The 26,866-nt window shown below is 38.4% G+C and overlaps 1 protein-coding gene and 1 pseudogene across 2 annotated transcripts in view; one reads left to right on the top strand and one right to left on the bottom strand.

Moving 5' to 3' along the window:
* The window catches only part of SVEP1 (sushi, von Willebrand factor type A, EGF and pentraxin domain containing 1), a gene marked incomplete at both ends in the record, with an annotated part of 180,617 nt that overhangs the window by 38,617 nt on the left and 115,134 nt on the right, over nucleotides 1-26,866 (top strand). Inside the window, 3 exons of the mRNA XM_080820303.1 lie at nucleotides 15,220-15,378; nucleotides 16,208-16,387; nucleotides 23,934-24,113. Coding sequence (XP_080676429.1) covers nucleotides 15,220-15,378; nucleotides 16,208-16,387; nucleotides 23,934-24,113 — 519 coding nt within the window. The remainder of the gene's footprint in view (nucleotides 1-15,219; nucleotides 15,379-16,207; nucleotides 16,388-23,933; nucleotides 24,114-26,866) is intronic.
* Nucleotides 8,711-9,066, bottom strand: LOC308353281 (large ribosomal subunit protein eL33-like; annotated as a pseudogene). The gene has a single exon. The product of its transcript is annotated as a large ribosomal subunit protein eL33-like (transcript).

Raw genomic sequence — 26,866 nt, 5'->3', positions numbered from 1 at the left:
TTTTTCAATGCAGAAACTGTGCATGGTGTCTTGTTTTCTTAGAGCTTGTCCATTGTACTTGCACCACCTCATTGAAATGCAGTGTATTTTTATACTTTAAAGCCTTTTATGAATCACAGAATTCTGCTTCTCTGCCACAAAAATTATGGACATACATTGAAATTTATAAATTTTCTGTGACCCAAAATTGCTGTTCGATTGAGTTATTATTATGTGTTATTTGTATAAAATTTGTCAAAGATAATATTCCTTTTGCTACTTACTACCTTTAGAAATAAGCTGCTGTTGGAGATTCATGTCTTCATGAGATGGATCATGATTAATTCATGTGTCCATGGACTTCTATTATTAGAGTAAGAGAGCATACAACATCATGTCATTTCTATTTTTCACTTTTATAGGTTTTCGTGCTGAAAACCTTCTTCACACAAATATGTAGATTGGGCTTGAAAGAATTGTGTTATGTTGACATCACTCAGTTCTTTGAGTTCCTCCTGAGTTATGTGCCAAAAATAACATGAGTAATCCATCATCAAAAAAAATATTGCAGATGATCTATTAGCTGACTGTTCCCTTAAGTCCTTTTCCAATTTTATTGAAATTGAAGAATTGAAATACTTTTGACTTGCAAAAGGACTTATTACCCAATCATTACAATCATTATAATCATTCATTTTTTTCACAGATTTCTCGGAAGTCCCCCAAAGAAACTTTGCTAGGACACATTAAAAGACTACCCATTACTATTTCACATGGAAGTGCTTTGTTTAATCTAATCATATCTGGGAAAATCAAAGCAATACAAATTTTAACAAACCTTTAGCAGTCCAGTAACTTCTGATAAAATTATTTTATCTTAGAATGTGCATTAATATATCCTTACCAAAATCTTGGAGCTATAGATTCAGCTTATTTATCTATGGACAAATATCTATATATGACCTATTTGCAAAAATATTTCACACAGTTAAATCTATCTTCCAAATCAGACTTATTTTCTGAGATAAAAAGCCTCAATAACCTAATGCAGGTTCCGGTGGCCAACATATTATTTTAGATTTCCACAGTTGGCAAATAAGGCAGAGAGCCTGCTCTTGAGTTTCTCAGCTGGATAGAATACGTAGCTGTCACCTTCAGTATTTCCCGTGGATATTGTCTCCCTTGCTTTGCCCTCATCAGATTCCTCTGAAGAAGTGACATATTCTTTGACACTAGTCAGGAAGTTGAAAAGAAAAGGTGATAAATGAACAACACCTTTGTTCCTATTCTCCCAGCCTACAATATTTCTGAATTCAGAACATCCCAGAAATGAACAAAAATACTCCATTTCCAATGTCGGGAAATACAGAAAAATATTTAACTGAAGTATGTGTAAAACAAGGAACATTTCTTAGAGGACTTGCTTATCGTACCTTAATTAAAGGAAGGTCTCCAGGTATCAAGATTTTGAATTGTGCCGGAGCTTTGCTGCCTTGGGACAGTGTACCCTGGTAAGACTTAGAAGGGATGAAAAACACACATTTCTTTTGAAAAATGAATGAAGGGCAGTTGCAAGAAGTGCTCTAGATGCTTTCTCTGGTACATCACCTTGGGTAAGAGTCCCTGGCAATGCTGAGGTTCTGAAAATTGTTTCTCAAAATGATTCATGCACAACCACACGGCTCTTGCAAAGTTTTTTTCTACTTAGGTTCCTCATTTGCAGAAGAGGAAACAGTGTTCAAGAATGTAAGTTTTCCCTAATGTCACTCAACTGTAAAGACGTTAGCATGCAGACCCGGCTCTCTCGGATCCCAGTACTCGTGCTGCCTCTGAACCATTATACTGCCCACAGTCCATCCGTTAACACTCATTGCACAGTCATTATCCATCAAAGAAATGATTCAGAAATATTTTGCTGCTCTTTCCAGGTTATATTTAAGGTGAACTGTTGCTTCTGAGTTGTAGTTTAGCATCCCATATGTTTGGCTCTGTGGGGTCTGTACAAGGTTTGGTGCGTACTAAATGTTAGATGACTAGCCAGTGTGAGCAATTTGAGAATGATGGCCCAAGCTACAGAAAACCAAACCCAGTGAAATTATGATATGCCATGTAGTATGCTAAATGCTGGTGGTCGTAAGATCGATATATCTCATATATATATATATATATATATATACACACACACACATATACACACATGTGTATATGTATGTGTGTATAGTCATTGATTGCGGTTATCGGCATGAATTCTATTCATGAATCCTAATTCTGCCACTTACTGTGTTTTTCTGGGCAAGTTCTTTGACCTCTGTGGACCTCAGTTTTCTAGTCTATAAATTGGGCTTAATAATAGCAGGATGGTCATAAAAATAAAATGAGTTAATGTGTGCAGAAAGCTTGCTAGGATGCTTGGCTTATAGTAAGTGCTTGATGAATTTAAATTATTAGAATTTAAATTATTAGACTCTCTACCTGTGTGGTTCTCAATAGCGATTTTGCTCCCCACGGGATTTTTGGCAATGTCTGGAGACAATATTAGTTGTCACAGCTGGAAGGAGCTCCTGTCATCTAGTGGCTAGGGGCCAGGGACGCTGCTGAATATCCTACAGTACACTAAACAGTCACCAGCAAGTTCCAAATGCCCATAGTACTGAGCTTGAGAAACCATGTTCTGTAGGGACAAACTGAGTTCATTCTTTAGCATAAGATCAAAAAAGCATTACTATATCTCTTTGTAAAGTTTTAGAGGGAATATCAAAGCCATGTGATTCTGCTAGGGTTACATTATCTCTTAATTATGATCACTGAAGCATCTTCTGCTCCAGCTGCCACAAAGTGCTTGTGGCTCCTCAGCCACTTCACCGCCTTTCATGGTTCCATGCCTTGTCACCTTTGCCTAGAATATTCCACATCTTGTCTGTCCATTTCTTGCCAGTACTTCAGGATTCACAACAAATTCACTTTTCTTACGAAACTTTCCCTTTTATCCCTTCTTCCATAGATTCATTGCTGTAGCAGTGAGTTAGAGCTAAAGTCTTTGGTTTTCTTCAGTATCTTCTTTCTGTTAAAACACCATACAGTATGATCATTTGGGGTAAGTTTTTCTTCTTTAATACTCTGTGAATCCCTTTAGGGCAGGATTACATCCATGTCTCTTTCTTTTTTAATAGCCTCTGAGACATGGCACAGGGACTTGGAGTAAGCATTAGTAAATTTGGAGTGAAGAATGAATGAGTAAAGAGATAAAGCACACTCCATGTTCAGATACTAGAACACAGCATATGGAAACTCTGCTTGGTTCCCAACTTCCTGGGAATTTTCCATTCCTTTTTTGGAGAAGTGAAGGTGAACAAGTCTACTGACCCTGAGAAACACTGGCTTAGAATCAAAGCGGGCCATCTGGAAGGCTGAGTTCAACATAGGAAGTGGCTAATAACACATTTTATCTCTTTCATGTTATCTAATTATTGACATTATTTTCCAAATCTACTCATAAAACTGTGTCACTGGCATGCTTCTGCATGTGTGTGTGTGTGTGTGTGTGTGTGTGTGTAAAGCTATTTGTATGTATTGATGATTGATGGTTTGGAAAAGGATTTTAATGCATATAACAGTACAAGATATAGTATGCCAGGATATTGTGTATTTTTACCATTAAAGCAGTCACTTAACCAGGATATTGTGGATTTTTACCATTTAAGCAATCATTTAACAAATACATAAGGCAAACCATTATTACTGCATGTAGCATAATGTTAGTAGTTAGGAAAATTTCTCTTAAAACTTGAGATTTAGAAATTTTGTTGGGCACCTGGGTGGCTCAGTCATTAAGCTTCTGCCTTGGGCTCAGGTCATGATCCCGGGGTCCTGGGATCAAGCTCCACATTGGGCTCCCTGCTCACGGGAAGCCTGCTTCTCTCTCTCTCACTCCCCCTACTTCTGTTCCCTCTATAGTTGTGTCTCTCTCTGTCAAATGAATAAATAAAATCTTAAAAAATTTTTTGTCAAAATATGGAAGCAGATATATGAAAATATGGACCATGAAACAAGTGATAAGAAAAAAATTAATCAAATGCACTTTATATGTGAAATACTGTAAACAACTGTAAACATTAATAAAGCAAGTTTACTGTTTCACCATCAATATTTAATATTTTAAACAAAAAGAGTTGTTTTGGTATACAGTACATTCTTGTGGTATACAGTATTATTCTTAACCTAGAAAATACAGAGAAATAAATTGGAAATCACTAGAATTAATAGATTTATAATGTAACAAGAGAAATACTTCAAAATCAATACATTTTTATGCAGGAACATTAAGTTTAAAAAATCTTATGATATCCCATTCACAGTAATAAAAATATAAATATGTATTTCCTAAGAATAATTTGAAAAAGAGAATTGTGTGACCCTCATGAGGAACTATAAAATTTCATTGAAATTGATATGTAAGTAAGGTCAATTTATGAATTTGTGCAGGAGGAATACCAATTTCCAATCGTCCCAATACTCATGTACCCTCTTCATCATACTCATGGTTCAAGGTACCTCTAAAGCAGTAGTTAGACATGAAGAAACAGCCCTCGTCACCAGCCAACCATACCTGTGTGGTGACCTTAGGTACCCCACACTCCAAAATCCATTTCCTCCATCTTGGATATTTTCGGATGCACCTTGAAATTTTGCTTCTTTGCCTTTTGCTCTTGAATTTTTATCACATTTTTTTTCCTTTTGAGATAATTGTAGTGTTACATGTAGTTTTAAGAAATAATACAGAATGATCCCCTATATCATTTTCCTAGATCCTCCCAGCGATAACATCTTGCAAAATTATCGTGTAGTATCATGCTGCACTTACTGACACGGATGCAATCAAGATGGAGAACAGTCCTACCACCACAAGGATTCATAATGTGCTCTTTTAGAACCCAGACACTTCCCTTCTGCACCTAGTTGCCCTCACTTTGACCTCTTGCAAATTCTAATCTGTTCTCCATTTCTATAATTTTGTCATCTCAAGAATGTTATGTAATCATTCCTTCAGCAGAGAAAGAGGGATGAGGAGCATTGCCTTATTCCTGCTGAGTGAGCATAGCTATCTATGTCCCTCATTTTGCCCCCACTGACACTGATATGTGTATGTGAGGGGGATCCTTGTTACTGCTGGATGTGGATGGAATTTCTGGCTCTAGGAAGGTTTCCTTATTGCTCCTTGCATGACCTCCCCAGACACTACAAAGCGGGGACCTCTTTGCTGCTTGGTGGTGATGAAAGTTCTGACTCTCCATGGGCCAGCTCTGACACCACTCCACAGGGGGTGAGGGAGGGACCCCTTGCTACTTCCCGGTGAGTGTGGAAGTGAGACACAACCCTCACCACTGTCACCTCCCTTGGCGTGGAAGATCCATTGCTCTACTTGGCCGTTTCTGATACCACTCTGGCAGAGGTGTTGGAGTGCCTTGCTAGAGCTTTGCAAGAGAAAAAATCTAGACTACCCACTTGGTCTCTGCGTGGTATGACTACACTGGGCCACAGTTTTTCTGTGGTGTTTGACTGGACTAGAGGAGTTGACTGGTTCTTGTCTTAAAGTGTCCTAACTGCCATTTCTTCATCCTTTGGCCAGAGAGAGCAGTATTTTGTTGTTTTGGAGTTTTTTGTCCATTCCCATTGGTGTTTTGGATGGCTAACTACTCTGGCCCTAAGTCTGGAATGTGTGAGGAAAAAGGAAGCCCAAGGAATTCACTACCCTGTTGGGCTTTGGTTCTTAAGATCCCTAGCTAGTCTGCCTTTTTATTAGTGTCATTTTATGTTTATTTTATATATAACATTCAGGGTTTTTAGTTGTACTTACCAGGAAGACTAAGAAAAAGTACATCTACTCCATCTTCTCAGAAGCAGATTCTTCTACTTTTTGTGTCATCATATCTTCTCTGGTGACAGATTTTTCCATGTTGGGTTTATCCATTCAACAGTGGTATTGCTTTCTATCTGTTAACTTAACTAGGCACACCTTTTGTGGAAGCAGTGATGTCTCTTTTTCTCACATCTTATGCCCAATGATGGCTTTTATTTCTATTGAAATCAAAAGTAAAATGGAAAAAAATAACTAATGACCAATAAATAAAGGATAACAGTTTTAGAAAAAGTTATGAAATTTTTATTTTTTACAAGTAGGCAAAAAAAATAAAATAAAATCATTCATCATAACTCAAAGTTCTGAAATGATCCTTACATATAGGGAAAAATGGGAGTGGCAGAATCAACATGTGTTTGAGAATGAAATGCTATTGTCCTTCAAAATAATTCTCCAGAAGTCACCCAGAATGATCTTGTCACATACCTTAACTTGAGCATTTTCCCTGTTCTCACTGTTTTAAGGATAAACTCCTAGCTTTTGAATGTGGCCTATCCAGTCTTCGTGGTTTTGGCACCCACTTACTTTTCTAGCCTCGCCCGTCTGTACTCCAGCCAGAGTGAATGCTTGTGTTTTCAAGCATGCTCTCTCCTGCCTCTGGGCCCACATGTGTTCGTCCCTCTGTTTTGAATGCCATCCCCCTACGTGTACACTTCTCACTTCTGTGCATGGTTCTGGTCTCACTCTGAAATCACTTTGACCAACTGCTTCATGTCTAGGTAACGTCTCTCTTATGCGTTCTCACATAACATGGTACTTTGCCCCTTTTAATCATCTGTGTAAGACTAGAATGTCTGTCAGGGTACAGGTGGAACTCTGTCTTATTCTCTATCCCCAGTATCCTGTTACCTGTCATATCCTTCTCATCCCTGCAGAGGGTTGTGAAGTTTTAGTGTTACAACTAGTTGGTTACAAACATGATCACCCATGGTATTGTAATGGAAAAACCAGTTCTTTAATTGGTTATATAACGTAGAGAAGGGCAGACAGTGTCAGAGCCAGTAATAATTACCAGAATTCTCTTCCAAGGATTCTCACTTGATCCTTTGCACCACACCCTACTTTAATGGGTGAAATGGGAGAAAGGTGGTGACATGGTGAAATTTAATGTGTTGAAAGCATTGCAATGGCCAGAGTGAAATACTTGCAATTTTATTTACATATGGATTATTCAGAAAACAATCCAAACATTTTAATGTGGGAAGATGGAAGGAAAACATTGCTAGATGAGTGGACTACTTCGAAGTGCAGTAGACAAGACCACACAGATACCAGAATGAATGCCGGGTGGAACAGCTCATTCTAGATGGGGGTTTATGGAAACTACAGGAGGAAGTCATTTAAATCTATCCATTGACTCTTTTAATTATCGAGTATCTTTCAGGTATTTTGGAAGATATGACTGTTGCCCAGTACTTGCCTTAAAGTAGCTTATTATGAAATGGAGCTATCTAATAACTATTCAGAAGTCAGAATGTGTGTCATGAACAAAGCATTATGGTTAATCCAGTTCTAAGTAACTGAGATTAAATGAAAATTAAAATGATCCAACATATATGATATGCAAAATGCTGTAGCTATTCTAAAAATATTTACTTTTGGTTATGGAGGTGATGGGATTTGCACTGGGTTTGAATGACAGGATTTGGGCAGTTATAAATAGGAGATACCACTGTGCATAACAGAATGTCCTGTGATGGATATTAGCAGTAGCTTGTATGGATGCGTGAATGGGCTAAATCTATGAACATAGTGGTATTCTGGGCCAGAAAGTTTGGGAGTAGGAACTAGATTGTACTAGGACTTGAATTCCAAGTTGCAGAGATGGCCTTTGGTTAACTGCTAACTGCAAGCCATTGGAGATTTCTGAGCAGGAAAGTGGCATGATTGATTGAAGCTATGTTAGAGGGATATTAATTTGGCATCCGTGAACAGAAATCACCAAATGTGGAGTAACCTAGAAGAAGAGTTATACATATGGAGGTTACAGAATCAATCAAGTCATAAAATAATAAGGTCCTAGATTAGTGTAACAACAATGGGCATGGAAAACATCACATATCCACATTTCCAAACTCCCAAAGATCTTAAAGTCTTACTGAAGTGAGGTAGAGACAACGAGGGAGGGAGAATATCGAAGGCAAGTACGGCCTAAGACTTGACTCATAACTTAACACTCCTTGTAAGACTGCAGGGGAATGAATTTGACAACAAACACCAAACCATACTCAGAATTTTTCTGCCTTTCTTACTGCCAAGGTTGTTCTTAGATCCAAAGTGTGCAGTTTCTCTCTTTCCTTAGGATGGACTAATTTTCAGCAGGTATGCATTAGTACAGTTGTAAACATGGTTAAGATACTGGATTGGTGAATAGCTACTGCCCTAAGTCTCTTGAATGTTCCCGTACTGATCTGAACCCTTTTCCAGGCTCACTGGCATCTGTCCCATAGCCCAGCACCTGTAGAGGTAATACCTGGCAGACGAGTGGGCTTATAGAATTCTGCTTCCTGTTAGAGCTGATGTCTGTTGTTATTGACCAACGATCATGCCATTCTGAGTTGTAATATTTTGAATAGTACTCTTACCATGGATGGAGTTTTCTCCCAGAAGGTTCTCAAGTTCTTCAAGCAATAGACCTATACATGTCTGAATCTCAGGGACAGATCCACACTAGGTTCAAGCTGAGCTCTGTTGCACTGAAACGCATAGGATTTCACATTTAAGTAATTGATTAATTGGTTATTTTATTTTATTTTATTTTTACTTTTACAAAAGAACACATCTGCATCTTTATTTATTCACTTTTCATTTAGTTTAAATCCTTGAGGAGTACAACATCACATGGATTCTGTGGCCAATGCCCTTAGCAGGGAGGTTGCTTCAGAATTTGTCACGAACCATGCCACTGTTTCCATGAGCACAAGTTACTTTTACCCAGATTACTCTGGGTTTTTTGTTTTGTTTTGTTTTTGTTTTCCACCAGGAGTCACTGTGTTGTTCTTTGTTTTATACATAGAAGCGCATCTCTTGCCTAGATAGAATTAAGGTTCATCTCAAGCATAAACACCTTCAATTTTAAGGAGAGCTGTATGCTCCCTCTGGTTCCAGAAACCCCACTTGTAGCCAGCAAAAATGGCCTTGGACCATGACCTTCCAGACATTTTTGTCATTTTTAGGAGTCCTATTCACAGCAGGCCTCCACAGGCTCCAAAATGGCCTGATTAACTGGTAATTTAAAAAACTATTAATACCCAGTATTAGTGAGGTTACAATAAGATACATACTTTTAGTCTGAATAATGGAAATATAAAGTAATTTGGCAATAGGCTAGTGAGTTTGAAAAGTTAATGTTATTTTGCTTAAGAAAAAAAATTCAATGGATGAAAGAAATAAGGGAACAGGGAAAGTTGTTTATAATTATAAAAAATTGGAATCCACTTCCCAATGTGGTTTAGCTTACAGTAATTTTATTTTCTTCTTTATATGATTCTCAGTTATTGGCTATTTGAGAAAGAATAAACAAGGTTAAAGATAATGTTAAAATCTCCAGTGGCCTCTCCTAAAAGTACTTGCCCACAAAATTTTTGTTGTAAAACTTAGGATGATCTCACATTTCTTATCCAGACAGTAAATACCTTAGGACAATTAAGAACACGGAGTTTTCAATAAAAAAGGCTTTGCCTAAGTATTCTGTACTTAGCCAGGTTGTCTCTCTCTCTCTCTCTCTCTCTGTAACATATATTAATTCTTAGCAATATAATAATTTCTTTGCTGATGTGTTCTCTTTTAGACAGGGTCTCTAGAGGATTTTATGTTTTGGTTTTTGATAGACTTGTCCTGATCCATCAGTAATCTCCTTTCCAGTCTGAGCAGACGCTTCTCTTTGCAACATGGCATCCTGCAGCCAGTGGTCCATTTGCTGAGCTGGCACCGCTCAGTTGCTCAAATTCACAATTTTGTCCAAATACACTGTCCTTCAGCCAAATAAGCTAACCGATCGCCGGAAGATTGACAGGATGCTAATTCATTTACCACAGGTTCAGCTGTGCAGTATCCAAGGCAGTTAAAAGCCTCCTTATCTAATTCATGAATGAACACGGAAAGGATCTTGGCTGTCTCGTAAAAGCAAGTTTCCTCGTACTTGTCTTGTCATTGTGAAAATACTAGCTCGGCGTCGGGGAAACCTGGTTCTCTTCTAGGGCAGTGAATCCCTGTGCTCAAAATCCTAGCAGAACTATTTGTAGGGACAGATTCCTTGTTCAGATCAAATCCCTAATGCTGAGAAGGGGCCTGATGTTGTAAGAATAAAGAACCTTTCTCTGGGGGCCCAGACACTTGCTTGGTGCCCTTCCTAGATGGAACAGAAGCTAGGGCTTTTCAGTCGCATGACTCTTGAATGGCATGGTCATCTACCCAAATGGGCACCCTTAGAATTGCGTCGTAAAGAGCCTGAATGCAGCGGAAACAGCAACCTTACTCCTGTAGCCTTCAGAGGAATTTATTAACCTTTAAAGATGAATTGTGCAAGGAAAAAAGGCTTTTAATACTTACCAAATTTTAAAAAATCAATCTTAGGTTATGTATATGAAGGAATTGTATCAAGTGTTTGTTACTCTCTATGTTATTTATATTAACTAAAATAGTCACCTAACAAATTAATATTTAGTGGGTAAGACGGGTTAGAGAGAATGGAGGCTTCTTTGTATTTTCCAAATTCCAAACTAGGTTTGATGCTTTCATTTATTTCAGTCAAAGAATTGCACTGTCAGCTGAAGAAAAGTCTAACATTAGCACAACATGAGAGCTTCAGGAATCACACTTCCAGTAATAGTAGCTGATAAGCGCCAAGATGTTTCTGAAAAGAGAAAGTGCTTATTTTACCAACAACTAAAAGAGCAATTAAGAAATAATATTTGGGACATTTCCAGGAAGGAACCATTTCATATTGAAAGAAAAGAACATACCCCGGCCCTTTACCATCACTTATGAAACTTGCTCAAACCACAGTTTTGTTTCGTCTTTTCAACTTTTGCTTGGTTTTAGATGAGGAATTCTCCCCCTTGGGTATCAAAGAAGTTGATTACACCTCTCCCACTAGAATTGTGCAATGCCTTTAAATAGTTCTCCTGAAGTCTGTTTTCCATTATCATTATGAATTTCACAATACATTTCCAAATGTACTTTTGGATATTTTTATCCAAAACACTGTTCTCCAGTGTTGTCAACTCTCAATTACTCAAACCATTTTGGAGGGTAATATTGTGAAGATGACTTCCTTTTTATGTAATATTATTTTAAAAATAAATCATAAAATCTGTAAACAGAATCTGACTGCTCATATGGAAGTTTCCTTTAACTTACTTTCTAGTATTATTCTATTTATGGAAACATCAAATGTTAGCATTGAAATGGTCGTAGTCCTCATTAGCTGTAACTTGTGTGTTTTGGAGGAAGAGAAAATGAAGTCGCTTGCCAGTGACCGCGTAGCTTGTCAGTAGAAGAGCCAAGGTTGCAACTCGGTTGTCCTGACCCCAAGTGCAGTGTCCTTTCGCTTCACCCAGTTGTTATTCTCTCTGACTTTAGTCCTCCCTCCACATTAAACCCACTTCCACCTTCCAACACAGCTTGTTTCCCCTTGCCCTCCTTTGATGGAGTGACTGTTGGTCAGGAAACGGGATGGCGAATGACGAGGTCACATCATTGGAAGATTCTCTGAACAGGCAAGAGCAGGTTGCCCCCTGAGAGAGAGAGGCAGGTGCGTGTGTTCCATTCAGTGGGACATGGGCTAGAGCAGAGGTAAGGGTAATGTACTCCAGGGGCTCAGAAATGTAGCCACCAAAATCTGAAAAAGTTGGAGGAGCTTCGGAGAATGCATTAGCCTTGAAGGATGCTGGAGGTTCACTCAGACAAAGGAAAGCACGTGCAAAGGCAGAAGCTAAGTGGAAGAAAGAGAAGTAATATCTACCAAGTACTGCAGGATCAACCAGGCACAACACCTCTAGGAAGGAAGTATAATTATCTCTTTTATTGTCGAGGAAGTTAAGATTAGCTGGGGGCCTTATTCTGAAATTTACTGAACGCTAACTACATGTCAGATAGAAGTGTTGCTTTACTCACGTTATTTCAGTTAATCTGAACAATAAAATTTATAATGGAGGTACTGCTAATATTACACACAAAGGAACCACGTCTCAGAGAAATGAAGTCGTTGTTCAAACTCCCAAGTCCAGTACATTGACGGGGGTGGGGTGGGGGGAGCCTAGTGCAAAACTAGGCTGTCCTTGATTCTGAAGCAGGTTCTAACCAGAATATGGAATTCACAGGTCCTTTATAGCAGGCATACTGGAAGGTTGCAGACAGAGCAAAGATGTCCTTATATGTCAGAGTGAAGAGAGTGGGCCTTATCCTTCTGGCGTAGTTTTTAAGTGGAAAGTTATTTGATCGGATTTATATTTTAGGAAGATGTTGAGGCAGCAACATTCATGGTGGAATGGAGTAGAGATGGAGGCTGAGGAACCAGTTAAGGACTTTGTAAGAACCTGGATGAGAGATCGTAGGTCCAGATCTAAGACAGGGCAATGCTGATGGAGGGAGGAGGGGAAATGCAGAGGATTTTTAAGGAATAAAATCCAGACAACATGGTTTTCATTTGGATTTTTGGAAGAGATAGAAGGAGAAGGTGGAATCAAAGTGATCTCTGAGGTCAGGGAACCAGTAACGGTGACATGAAATATAACATCTGCTGAAATATAACATGACTTTCTTTACATATAATTTTAATTTACTTTTAATTGTTTTCGCACAATACTTATTCAGCGTAGCAAAACTAGAAAATGGAGATCAACAAAAATGAATCTGAAAGTCTCATAATTCTGTCATGCATATATAACCTTAAAGATCATTTCCTTGAAGTCTTATATATGTATTTTTTAGCCAAAAAGGATCACATAATACATAGCAGTGTTTGAGACATGCTTTTTTTTTTACACTCAACTACATAATTTGGATGATTTTCTGTGTTAAGAATTGTATTTTTATGGCTAATATTCCACCGGATGGATGTGTCATAAGAATTTAACAAACTCTTGACATTTGTGTTATAGCCAATGCTGAGTGTGTAATGATAAACAACAATAATAAATACATATTTACTAACCTTTACTTAGGACAAATTCTTAGAAGTGAAGTGCTTTACTAAAAGGAAAGCTCCTTTTGGGGCTTTTGATGTCTACACTGGGGTTGTCCTAGGGGAAGAGAACCTGTTTGCTTACCTGCTTACTGGCAATCAGCAGTATTAACGTCCTTTAAAAATTCTGCCAAATTAAAAAGTAGCTATCACTTTGCATTTCTTTATCATGAGTGAGGTTAAACTGTTTATTCTGTGACTATTGGTTATTTTCATTTTTTCTGTAGGAAATTTCTAGTTCTCGTTCTTTGTCAACTTTTTAATTAGAGTATTCATTTCTTTTTTGTGCTTTAGAAAAATCTCTTTATGTATCTGATTTTTATTTCTATTTATTTTTATTTCTCCTTAAGGTAGTAATATACAATTTAAAAAAATATTTAGAGTATCTTTGTACATCCACTTATTTTTACCTGTAAGTTGGCTTATTTTAGGTGTGTATCTTAACAGGATTAAATTAGCCCACGGTTATCATTTATTATAGATGATATCTTTGGGTTTTCTTATATTAGTTTATGATTTTTTTAAAGATTTTCTTTATTTACTTATTTGAGAGAGAGAATGATTGAGTGAACGAAGTGGGCAGAGGGAATGGGAGAAGCAGGGAACCTGATTCGGGGCTTGATCCCAGGATGTTGGAATCATGACCTGAGCTAAAGGCAGACGCTTAACCGACTGAGCCACCCATGTGCCCCAGTTTATGCTGTTTTGTTTTTCATTCTTTCTGCTATTTCTTTTATTTTCCCAGTGTTCTTCTATCTTTGTTCTTTGGGGTTTTTACCTTTTCTACTGATTTGGAGGCTACGCATTCTTTTTCTAGTCATAGTTATTTGTGTGGTATTTTTTTGATGTACAAATATGGCCCTCAGTTTTATTTCCATTTTTATCATGTTGATGTATGTAAAAAGAAATGAGAACTGTGCCTTGTTCTCTTTCCATTCATCTCCCAATTTTTTTTATATTGTGCAAAGCTTATATTCTTCTTTCAATCACATCTTTCTTTTTAAGAAGGAAACTTATTTGATTTTTTTCATTTTTGCAATTTTAGCAAGATGTATAGCAATATACTATATGTCCCCCTAGTTTCTTAATCTCAAACAGTTTATTAAAAACCATTTCTTCCCATACTTGAGTTTTTAATTTTGATTTCTTTTCAGTCAGTAAAGTGCATCTTTATTTCCAGGAGCCATGCATATCCTTCAATGGCTTTCTTTCTTTCTTTCTTTCTTTTTTTTAAGATTTTATTTATTTGACAGAGAGAGACACAGCAAGAGAGGGAACACAAGCAAGGGGAGTGGGTGAGGGAGAAGCAGGCTTCCCGCTGAGCAGGGAGCCCTATACAGGCCTCAATCCCAGGACCCTGGGATCATGCCCTGAGCCAAAGGCAGACGCTTAACAACTGAGTCACCCAGGCACCCCTTCAGTGGCTTTCTCTTCCTCATATTCACCAATAGCTTGCCCAGATACAGAATTTGGGGTTCATAATAATTTTTCCACATACCTATATATCTTACTTCCATTCTTTCTCCTGCCATTTGTTTTTGCACAGGAGAAATGAAATATTAATTTGATTTTCCCATTTATAAATATTTTGGTTTTCTTTCCTAGATGATTGCTTTTCCTTTATCCTGGGCGTCAATCACTTTTTATTAATTTTGCCTAAACTTGATGAGTTTTTTTTGTTTGTTTGTTTTTTGCCAAATCTTCAAGTAAGGAATATATTCTTGCGTTACTATCACAACTAGTACTTTTCCTAGGTCTGCTCAGTTCTGTTGTTCTGGAATTTTATGGCTTCTTTTTACTGTCTCAAAAGACAAGTTTAATTTTGTTGTTACAATTTGTATTTTCTTCTCCATCTGTGTGTTTATCTTAATCATTTTCTCCTACAGCTGCTGACTTCTGTTTAAAGGAGACCACACTGTCTTGCATCTTCTTGAGGATCTACGCAAATATTTACTGAACTTTTGCTAGAAATACTCAATAATATGAATAATTCGATGATAATTAAGTATTTAATACTGTGATGCTTTGATGCAATGTTCTCTTTCTGCTGAAGTATTTTTCCTCCCTACTTAGTCTCAAAAATGCTGTTAACTATCAATTCATGTATCATTAATTCATATAAAATGGACTTCCCCAGCTTGCCCACCTGGGACATACAAACCAGAAGGTTCTCCAGGAGGAATCGGCACTTGCCTTCCATGTCCTGATGAAAATCACACTTCTCCACCTGGAAGTACATCTCCAGAAGACTGTGTCTGCAAGGAGGGATATCGGGCATCTGGCCAGACCTGTGAAGGTAAGTCTCCCACATCTGGCAGATGGGAAATACAAAAGCTGATCTCTTTGAGAGGAATGATGCTGATGTTTCCATCTAATTCATTTAAAGTGATCTTTAATATTCCTTTCTCTAATCTTACTTACTTAGGAGAAGTTAGTTCTCTGTTTTTCTTAAGTAGCATTTCTTACCATTGCACACATCTCTAATCTTGCTCCAGAGAAACTGGATCCAAGACCCTAGGAGTGATAGAACCATAAAACCAGAAAGATTTAGTACTTGAAAAGATCTCATATGAACCTAAAAGCCACAAATCTAACAACAATTTGGTAACAAATGAGCTGATTTTGGCTCTGGTCAGATTTAAATCCATTTAAAGAGAATATTTTTATGATATGGTATCTTGATAGTATTCATATCAAAAGTTAAATTGATTTAATTAACCTGTAACATGTACAAGAGGCTGTGGAATCTGTAGCAGATGTACTTTGTTGGATTTATTCCTTGTTATTTATGCCACCTTAATTAAGAAGGAAAATAAATAATGACATACAAATATCAAGAACTAGAAAATCTCATATCCACATAGATATCAAAATAAAACATTTTAAAGCTTAAAAAAGACTCTTTAGTCTGCTTAAAAAGTTTAATTGGAAGTAAATACATACCTAATAGGAGTGAGATGTAAGGGTTCTTCTTCCAAATATGCACTTAGAAATTGAAATGCAGTAAATAGAAATGATGTGGGTAATTTCACTGTGTGTCTAAAATGTTCTCTTAAACAAACAAAGAAAAGGAGACTGCTTCAAAGGCTTATTTTGCTTTTTTATTTTCTTTCTGTAAATGTTAGTTGTCCACTGCCCTGCCCTGAGGCCTCCTGAAAACGGTTACTTTATCCAGAACACTTGTAACAACCACTTCAATGCAGCCTGTGGGGTCCGATGTCACCCTGGATTTGACCTCGTGGGAAGCAGCATCCTCTTGTGTCTACCCAGTGGTTTGTGGTCCGGTTCAGAGAGCTCCTGCAGAGGTATGCAAACTGCCAGTTCACATTGTTTATTGATTGCCTTGCTTGATTTCCTTGACTTAAATTTTAATGGACCAGTGAAGTTCTTTGTTTCTTTTAATTTCATAGACCACAGACCACAGAAAGAAAAGATTATAGGACATCTGAAATCAGAACTACCAAGTTCAATTGACCACATCATCATAAACTATCCCCTTTATGTTTCTTTTATGAACAAGCAAAGAGCAAAGAAAGGCCCTTCCTGGGAAGGAAATGTACAGGTTATCCAAACCTCAGATTTTAAGCAGCCAAGACAGGGTGCCAAGGAGAGTTTTGGAATGCCTGGAATGGGGGCTTTGATGACTAATGTCATTGGAGGAACTGGGAACCACACCATGGTCCCGCAACAGGATTGGTGAGCTGAATTGTTTGTCTCCAGCCGTTGCTCAGATTAGACAGTGTGCTATAGAAAGTGGGAATTTGCTAAAATGAGATCCCAAAGAGCCTAGTCAGCCGAACAGAAACAGGGACGTATGGTACCTCAAGTAGAACCTAAGGCTCTCACATCGAAAAAAGAGAAAAAACAGATGGAACGGGACATTAGTTTACCTTCACTCTTGCCATCTCCAAGATCTCTTTTCCTACTTCTTAGAACTATTGCACACTCACAACTTCCTAAGGTTTCTTTCTCTCTTTTTTTTTTTAATGAGTTCAAGTTTTTTTTTTTTTAAGATTTATTTATTTGAGAGAGAGTGAGAGAGAGCACGTGGGGGGAGAGGCAGAGGGAAAGAATTTCAAGCAGGCTCCCCGCTGAGTGCAGAGCCCAATGCTGGGCTCGATCTCATGACCTGAGGTCATGACCTGAGCTGAAACCAAGAGTCAGACACCCAACTGACTGAGCCACCCAAGTTTCACAAGTAGGGTTGGGAGAGAGAGGTATCTAAGAAAAGAGGGGAGTAAGCCAAAGGACTTGAGAATCCCTTCCCATCAAGCTTCTGAATACAGTATTTATCCCCTGCCTAGAGTTGCCAGATGAAACACAGGACACCCAGTGAGATGCGGGTTTTAGATACACAACAATTTTTAGTATAACTAAGTCCCATATAAGGTGTGGGACTTACTTATACTAAAAATGAGGTGTTGATTTTCTAAAACTCAAGTTTACCTGGATCTCCTTATTTGTTTGTTTGTCTTGCTAAAATATGGCAATCTCACCCCCACCACATCCCTCAGGCATCTTTTGGTACTACACTTTGGGATTTGATTTCTCCAGGATCCCACATCACATAGCTCCCTAGAGTATGGTGAGGAGTTTCCTCTTGGCTCTTGTACCCATAAGGGAAGGTGACCCACTCAGGCTCTGAGGTCATTGGTGAGCCCAGGAGCCCACCACTGTGGTGATCAGCTGTCGACATTGAACTCATCCATTCATATGAATCTGCTTAACTTAGGTCCCAACCGATATCCTTCTCTGTATCTACAAAAAAAGAAGAAATCAGCAAAATCATACAAGGGGGGGCCTGAAAGAAAAGGGAAACAAGTGGAATCACAGTGCTAAATAAGGCCAGGATGCCAAGAAATGGGAGAAATCTGAAAACAAAAGGGTTTCTGAAGGGAAAAAAAAATAAAAAGTTTACAAACACAATGACTGGACATAAAGCCAAATTAATAAGTCAGAAAACCAACTCAAGAAACTTCTAAAAGTAGAGCAGAATTTCAAAGATTAAAAAAAAAAATGTGAAGGAATAAAGTGAATGAGAATCATCCCAGGCAATAGACTCTTCTCAGATCAGGAATCCAGAGAGAGAATGGAGTGAAGGAGGTTATATCCCCAAGCTGAAAACTTGAAAATACACACAACTAACATCTTTGATATTCAGCTTAACATCACTTAATGAGTGCTAGAGAAAGAATTATTGCAAACAGATCCATGTCTGGAAGTAATCTTAGTGAAATATCTGTATGCCCTGGAAGAATGGAAAATTGTTTCCGTTTCACAGTTAGAAATAAATAACTACCTACAAAGGAAAGAGGATCAGACTTGAGCCTCTTATTATTAGCCATTGTAGATATGAGAAGAGAGTTATGTTGCCAGGATTCTGAGAGAAAAGAATCGATCCTAGATTTCCAAACTCAGACAAGCTACTGTTCATGTGGGAAGGCCAAGGAAAGACATTTTCAGGCCTGCAGTCTCCAATGGTGAAAAGCCACATGCCATTACTGAAAAAGTGAATCATAGAAAGCCACTTAGATATATTCCTGTAGATATGTCATATCTCTACCCCTTCCTCCACATACTTCATGGCAGAGGGTGGAAAGTATGACATTTTAATTCTCCACTTACTGGCCGTCCGAAGAAGAGTGAGAGAAGCAAGTAGACAACCCCTTTAGGATAAGGTCCAACCCCTGCCTCTTTGCCTTCCACAGTCCATAGCCTCAGATCCCGCACTAGATCCATAAGAAATGGCCATGTCCTCTCAGGAAGCCATCCTTTGACAGGTTGTTCCCACAGCTCTGAGTGTCTGATAGGCCTGCCTTTGCTCTTGTTCCCTCCATAGAAACCCTCTGCTGTCATCAAACTTCTCGGCCTGGGTGGGATGACCTCTGACTTCTGTATGCATGTCCACAAATCTGTTCTCCCCTGATCAGAGGTCTTGTGCTGTGTGTGTTTTGGGGTCAGTCAGGGAAGCTTGGTCACCCTCAGTGCCGCGGGATAAGGGATTTATTTTAGGAAGCAGACCTTACACAATTTTGGAAGAACTGGCAAACTGAAGATCTAGAAGAGAAGTTGGAGCATCAGAGGTGTTACTACCAGCTCAGCCTGTGAGGCCAAGCCGAATGTGTTAGGAGGTCTAAGAGAAGCTTTGCTTGTGTGTAAGCACACCCTGTGGCTCCATAGCCAAGAACCTGGCAGCGACCTTGGAGCCTTCTTAGGTCAACACAGTTAGCAGTTGGGACTCGGAATGGAGGTGAGCAAAGACAAGCTGGAACCCGTGGGACTTGTCTATATTTGTCCATCACTGAGTCTGGCTGCAGTGACCACTGCTTCCCTTACTGCTTTTTAAAATCCAGGACAGGTTCATCTTTTGACTAACCCTAACCTGGCATACAGTAAGGGGATTTTGACAGCCTGTTTCCCAGCTTAACCAACGTTTTATAATACAACCAACACACTTAACTTTTATTAATCAACTGGTCTATCACCATTGCTTGACTGTTAGTTTTTTATGAACACAGAATGTGTCTTTTCCTCTCAATTCTTGGTTATACCTCTAGTGAATGATCAAGAATTTGAATTTGGCAAATACACATATTGACACATGCACTGATAAGAGATGTGTTGGTGGTCTGCCTGTGTCGCTTTCCATTATGCATTTTCATTTTTAAAAAAATTCCTGTTCTTATTTATGCAATTTCAGTTGATATTCCAATATAAGTAAAATAATTTTAATCAAAAGAGAGATGAAATGGGATCATGGCTCTAACTAAAATCTGTTCGTTTCATCCCCAAAGCTCTTGCCTAACTTACCAGCATACAGAGCTGTCCCAAATGAAGATACTTAATCCCTTCCTCTAGCTCATCTTTAGTGAATTTGGTTACTTGAGATATTGTTCTTTGAAATATATTCTGTATTTCTTTAATTCTAAAACATTTTCTCCCCACATTTTAACATCTCTAAAAACTAAGATGCACCTTAAAATCAGTGGCATTAAGTCTTTTCACAGATATTATTGTTTCTTTATTAGTGGCACATAAAATAATGGTGTGCCTCATAACTGGAGCATCTGGGATTCAATGAAATATGGCAGTTGCATGGGGATTCACTTCTGTCTCACTGTGGGTAACAGGGAGAAATCAGTATTTTAGGATCTAATTTAAATCTAATTATCGGAACAGAACCTAAATTTTAGTTATGTTATCTCTTTCTTGAAAATCTTTCTGAAATGAAACAGAAATGAAAGATCAGTGTAAGATATAAAGAATTTTATAAATTTCATGTTGCATTGTTAATGTCTTATGGTGTTGAATAATAATAGGCTTGAGTCTTATTCCTCCTTTGTATTCATCATAAAGCATTTATATTCTTTTTAAAATTTTATCTAAATTATACACTTATTTCTAAACTTGTAAGGATTTTTTTATGGTTTCCTCATGATGACTCAGTAAACCACAACATCATAGAAAATTAAATTTTGTGATGGAATTTTTCCTGAGAAAATGCTGCAAACAACAATGAGAATACTACATTTAACATCAGATTTATTTTATTTTGAGTATAGATACTATTGCAATTTGGAGATTGGCAGGAACTGCTTACCTGGGGGAAAAAAAATCTAATTAGCCTTTAAAATGAGAACCAGAGCAGTTCTCACATTGTCTACCTCTTGCTAGACTGTTTTCTTGAAAGAGTAAATTACTATTTTCTAAAAAGACCAAACAAATATTTAAGGATTGCTTTAACATGGATGTACATCAAGAAACATTTATTGCGAATTTTTCAGCTTGTTGAAATAAAAAAAAATTTTAACTGAAACTAATAAATAAGCATGTTTCTATTAAAAACATTCTTGGTTGAAAAGGAATATAAGATGTTTAAGCACTAAATAGGAATTCTTGCGTATGCTTTGTTTCCCAGAGGAGCAATGAAAGTTTATTAAAACCAGCATTTGAGAAACAATATAATTTGTATGTGCATGAAACACCAACTCTAATTTATTGTCAGTACTCTTGAGAGATATTGCAAATCCATTTCGTCTTGAGTTGGAAAGCCGGAGTGATTTTGGCAGCTTATTACATCTGAAAGTAGTTGTTTAATATGGTTTTCCGGATCCTATATATTTTGATCATAGGCATTTATCTGTTCACCTTTTTAATCCACCTGGCACTTGGCATTCTGTCACATATGGTGGACACACTCAATAAAAGTCAAAATGTGGAAGGCAAATCACTTCTGTGAATCTGATACGCTCAACTATGATTCTACTTACATAATGCACATATTCAATAAAAACCAAGATGGGGAAGGCAAAATACGTCTACTCATCTGTCATCAGTAGTTGACTTTGGTCCAAGTCATCCAGGGATTGAAAGGCTAAGGCTTGTGGTTTAATCTTTAATTTGAGTCTTCAATTTTCTCTAAGAATAATCAATCCTAAATATTTATATATTTAATGCACCCAATATTTATGCTCTGCTGACTAATATCATTTGAATGGGTTCCTTCAGAATAGATCCTGCCAGACAGTGACTTCAGCAGAATATGCACTGAACAATTTTCCTAACTTCCTCTTATTATAAAGTTAAGCTTTCCTCATAAATATATGCTTGATATGAAAAATTCACAAATATAGAAATGTAGAAGAAAAAAATATATCGTACCCATAGTCCCCCCAAATTCTTGAGTCCCAAATTATTTTGTTCAAAAATATCTAGAAATTGCCGTGTTTTCTTCTGGCCTTTAGTGTTCCATAAATGTTATTGGTGATAATAGAACTTTGTTCTTTTGCAGAGGTTGTGTGTATGTGTGTGTTTGCTATGCCTGATGCTTATAGGATTAAATCTGTGAGCAAATGAGTATATGTGAACATCCTTTCACATATCCAACAGGAATGTACTGTCTTTTCCTCTCCGTATCTCTGTTTATGACAGGGATGTACATATCATTGGTCTGAAAGGGTAAATCTCCACGGGGCTCTGCAGCCTCCCTCCCCCCCACCTTCTTCCCTGTTCCCCTGTTCCTCCTTAACCTTCCCCTCCCCGTTTTTCACGTCCCCTCCCTTCTCCGCCCCGTCCTGCCCACGACTCCTTGCCCTTTCCCCCACTCCCCTCCTGCTCCTCTACGTACCTTCCCCTTGCCCTCTCTCCCCTTTCTTCTCCTCTTTTCTTATTCTCCCATGTCCTTTCTCCTTTACTCTTTCCGTCCTTCCTCCGATTGGAAATCCTGAACAGAGTGAGTTTAAACTAGAACGGGAGGAAAAGAGGTGTAGAAAGAGTAACTCTTTAGAGATAATTTTCTCTACGGAACATGTGATAGGTTGGAGATCCCAGGAGGGTGTAGAAATTGATGGAGTGACCCAAGAAGACAGGAGGTTGTCGTCCAAGAGTGGGTTGCTTAGGCTGATGGCAGCAAGGCCTCGGGGATAAGGCAATGGAAGGGAGGCTGAGATAGGGTGAAGGATATGTTTTTTGTTTTTGTTTTTTTTTTTTTAAAGATTTTATTTATTTATTTGTCAGAGAGAGAGAGAGAGAGAGAGCGAGCACAGGCAGACGGAGTGGCAGAGGGAGAAGCAGGCTCCCTGCGGAGCAAGGAGCCCGATGTGGGACTTGATCCCAGGACGCTGGGATCATGACCTGAGCCGAAGGCAGCCGCTTAACCAACTGAGCCACCCAGGCGTCCCAAGTGAAGGATATGTTTATTGGAGGGGAGGAGGTAACGAATATAACTCCTGGTTACTGGAATGATCTTCTACATAGAATATATGAAATCACCAGTGTGTGTGTGTATGTGTGTGTGAGAGAAAGAAAGAGACAGAGAGAAACAGAGAAAGAAAGAGAATAAATCTTAAAAGAATAAGAAGCAGCCCAGAGGTCAACAGGGAATTGGGGGGAAAGAAAAGATGTTGAGTATTTAATATGACACTTTGTGGAAACTGAAGTGTTTTAGAAAGAAAAGAGGAAGGGAGAGGCAAAAATCTGTGAAGTCGCAGAGACCAAAGAGGACACTTCTCTCACCTGCAGGCCTTGGTATAGAGACAGTGAGAGTTTGATTAGGATAAGAATGTGAAAGAAAAGTTGGCAAGTGAAGGTTAGGATATGAGAGGATTTATTGAAGACCGATCATGTATTCCAGAGGGCAGGTGCAAGAGTGTGTGAATTAGATTTGGATTAGAACTACATGGGGGTGACCTGGGTAGATGAGGGATAACTTTGGAGCCTTGGGCATCCTAAGAGAGTGTCAGAAACAGGAATATAGGATGCCATAGGTTTAATTGAGATAGACCCTAAGACACATTATGGGATTTGGGTGGGCTGGGCAGTGAGGATGATCTTGCTGGGAGAGCTTAGAGCACAGATGCTTCTTGAGGACCTGCAGAGGCAGACAGTCCGAGTGTCCTCTTGGACATTCTTTGATGTAGTATTGAGGCTAAGGAATTAGAATTAGCAGTACTAAGAAAATGCATGTTTCTCTAGACACCCTGTGGCACTTCTACTGATGGAGATGAGGCTGACCGAGGCACAGGGGGTATTTCCAGGATCACGGGTCTAGTAAACATGCCTGGCTGCTCTCTCATGGTGGTTTTGAAGCTGAGAGATAAAGGAATCTTGTCCCCAGTGGTACCAGCTCACTTCTCAGACCAGGGAAATGTGATCCTAGGCTACAAGCTCTACCTCTGAGCAGGGTTAGAGCACATACAAATCACATGAGCCGACAGAAGGGAGAGATCTTTCCCTACGAAATTAGCAAAGGAAAAATGAATGGATACTGGGCACAGGAAATTGGCATTATTAAACTTATAATTTTTGTGTTTATTTAGTAAAATGTGACCTAGTTATTTTCATTTTATATAGTACGAACATGCCCTCATCTCCGCCAGCCCAAACATGGCCGCATCAGCTGTTCCACTGGGGAAATGTCCTACAAGACAGTGTGTTTGGTTACCTGTGATGAAGGGTACACACTAGAAGGAAGTGCTAAGCTTACGTGCCAAGCGAACGCCCAGTGGGATGGCCTAGAACCCCGGTGTGTGGGTAAGTCCTTGAAGGCATGGTGCCTCTGCTGATTTATTTCTCTGGCTCTAGGATTTTCCTCTTTTCTGTGAAAGCCTGGAACTAAAATTGATTCCCAATGAATATAATAGCTACACCTCCATATATACAGGTGCACAGAGACACAGGTACGTAAACGAATACACCATTTTATTCCTCTCCACTGGTAAAAAGACTTCTACACCAGATTCCCATTTTCCAAGTCACTGAAGTTTACAGCTTCAAATAGTGATTTTTTTTTAAACTGGGGCCAATTTGGATGGATTTTATAAACAGCAAATGCTGTGTGATCCCATGCTTTGCTAAATTCCAGTTACTTTCACCTTGTTGATGAAAGGACAAGATTATGAACCAGTGAATCTTGGCGTAGACCGTAACATTCTATTTCATCAGAAGATTTTTTTGCCTTGTCCTTCATGAAGAGTTGTGACATCTCACTACTGAAATTGGGTCCAGAATGAATAAATTCAGGAGCTTTTCCAGTTTGCTGCTCCTTATACACTGTACATACAAATAACAGTGGTAATAATAATGATGATGAGAGGGTAACTGCCATTTAGTGAATCCTTATTGTATGTCACATACAGGATACCTAGGAGTGTGGCAGGTGTATAATTAAATTGATGTAGAAGTGTTGGAGTTCAGAGCTGACAGCCAAGAAAGAATTTTTATGAAGTCTTCAGTGCTACAAGGTGGTTTTATTAAAACACGGGCATAAGACCCGTGGGCAGAAAGAGCTGCGCTGGGGTCATGAGGGGTGACTGATCATGTACTTTGAATTTGGGAGGAGGTTAGGGAAAGCACAAGTCTCCCAGGTATTTTGGAAACAAGGTTTCTAGGAATCTGATGGGACTAGCTATTGTTAGGAAAGGTGATTTATTATTGTTTAATAAAAACTCAGTCATGGGACCCTTCAGATGTGTATCAGGGGGCCGTATGCTTGGAGGATGATTGCTAACATATATCTTGGGGGGTAGAGATAAAGGGAGTCTCCAAAGGAACTTTTATATATTAAAGTAGACTCACAGGATCCTGGGGTTCAGGCTAAGAATGTCTTTTGCCCTTAGCAAAGTATCAACGTCAAGGCAGCTGAGTTCCTAAAGGAATGTTAACACTCCTAACACTGCCCCTTTCAAGGACTTGTCAGTGGGATGTAGGCAGTTGGGAAATTTAATTTTTCCTTCTGCCTTTGTTTCCCAAGTCAAAGTAACCAACTTCTTTAAAAACGAAAAAGAAGATCTATATGTAGGAAGTAAATGGAGATATGCCAAGACCTGAGATGGGAAACTAGATATAAATATGTCAGTTCCTTCCAAATTAATTTACAGGTTTGTTCTAGTATTATCTGGTATTGGATCCATGGTTGATAATAGAGGAAGGTATCACCAGGAAGGCCGTTGAGCTTCCAGGGTCTGGGGGATTCGTTTAACAGTCCAAGAATTGATCCTCATTGTGCAAGCCCAGAAAAACTGTTATCATACTAGGAAGAGATTAATCTCTCCTGGATAGGAGAATGAAATTTACTGTGAAACAAAAATTCAGTTCATTAGCAAGGACATACCTACTGGTACCAGTACTCTAAGACTTAGGCCCAACAAACATGGGTATTTCCCTGTAGGTGAATCTACAAGAACACCCAAATCAGGAACACACTTAGTTTGCATAAGACCGAAACAAAGGGAGTTCGCTTCTTCAGATATTCCACAGAATTAAACAAGGGTGATGGATCTATCATTATGAAAAAGGTGGCTTTTACAATGGGACAGTAAATCTCAATAAACCTCTTTAGTTGGGATGTTGTCTCCTTAGGCTAGATTTTCTATGTAAATACAAATGTTTACTCCTGAGAATCACCTCTTTCCCTGGTTCTATGACTGTCCACCTCCTCTGCTGAGGGACCCAGTCTTTCACTAACAATAGTAATGCCTCTAATAAGGTGTTCCTGTTCTCAGTTCTTCTTAAGATTGTTGTGCACATCTCTGTAATGATTTAAAACATATGCACATCTCGGTGGATTTGTGTAACTATCAAAGGAAATTGCATCTCTCTTTACATTTTATTGGGGAACAACTTACTGTCAACCCCAAATTCTGACAACCACTGTAATTACTGTGAAAATTCTGATTTTAAAAAATTGATAGAAGAATAGACAGGTACAAAAGAGAAAAATTTTGAACATGAAGTAAAATGAGAGAGAAGTTATTCTCACTACCATAAGACAGATTGTGAACCCACAGTACTTAAAAAATAGGACATGATTTGTACAAGGATGCACAGAACAATGGAGCTACACATGACTAAATATGGTGCAGAAATGAACGTTTGTTTATAGAAGAGTATAACACTCAGTAAAGGAAATTCCAGAAATCAATGGGGAAAAGGCTTATGTAAAAATTAATTTTGACTCCACTACATACATACAAAAAATCACTAAATGAAGTTAATTAATTAAATCAGGCAAATTAAGGAATGAAATACAAGAAAAGATGCGGATTTTTATGCAGGAGAACTTTCGAGAATAAAAAGACAATCTGAGTTTTTAATGGAGAAGAATTTCCTAAGAATAAAAGAAAAGAAGAACAGATTTGGATACATAAAGATTTAAATTTCTGTACTTCAGGTGAATTCTTTACATTATTAAAAGGCAACCAGCAAAAAAGAAAGGTTATTTGAAACACATGTAACAGTGTCAATGTTATTCATGATTGTTCTTAGCATTGTCTAAAGTATGGAAC

The sequence above is a fragment of the Martes martes genome (assembly GCF_963455335.1).
Source record: "Martes martes genome assembly, chromosome: 12".
In the NCBI taxonomy this organism is placed as follows: Eukaryota; Metazoa; Chordata; class Mammalia; order Carnivora; family Mustelidae; genus Martes; species Martes martes.
Note: the sequence above shows the minus strand (reverse complement) of the source record. Positions and strands in the feature narration are given on the sequence as shown.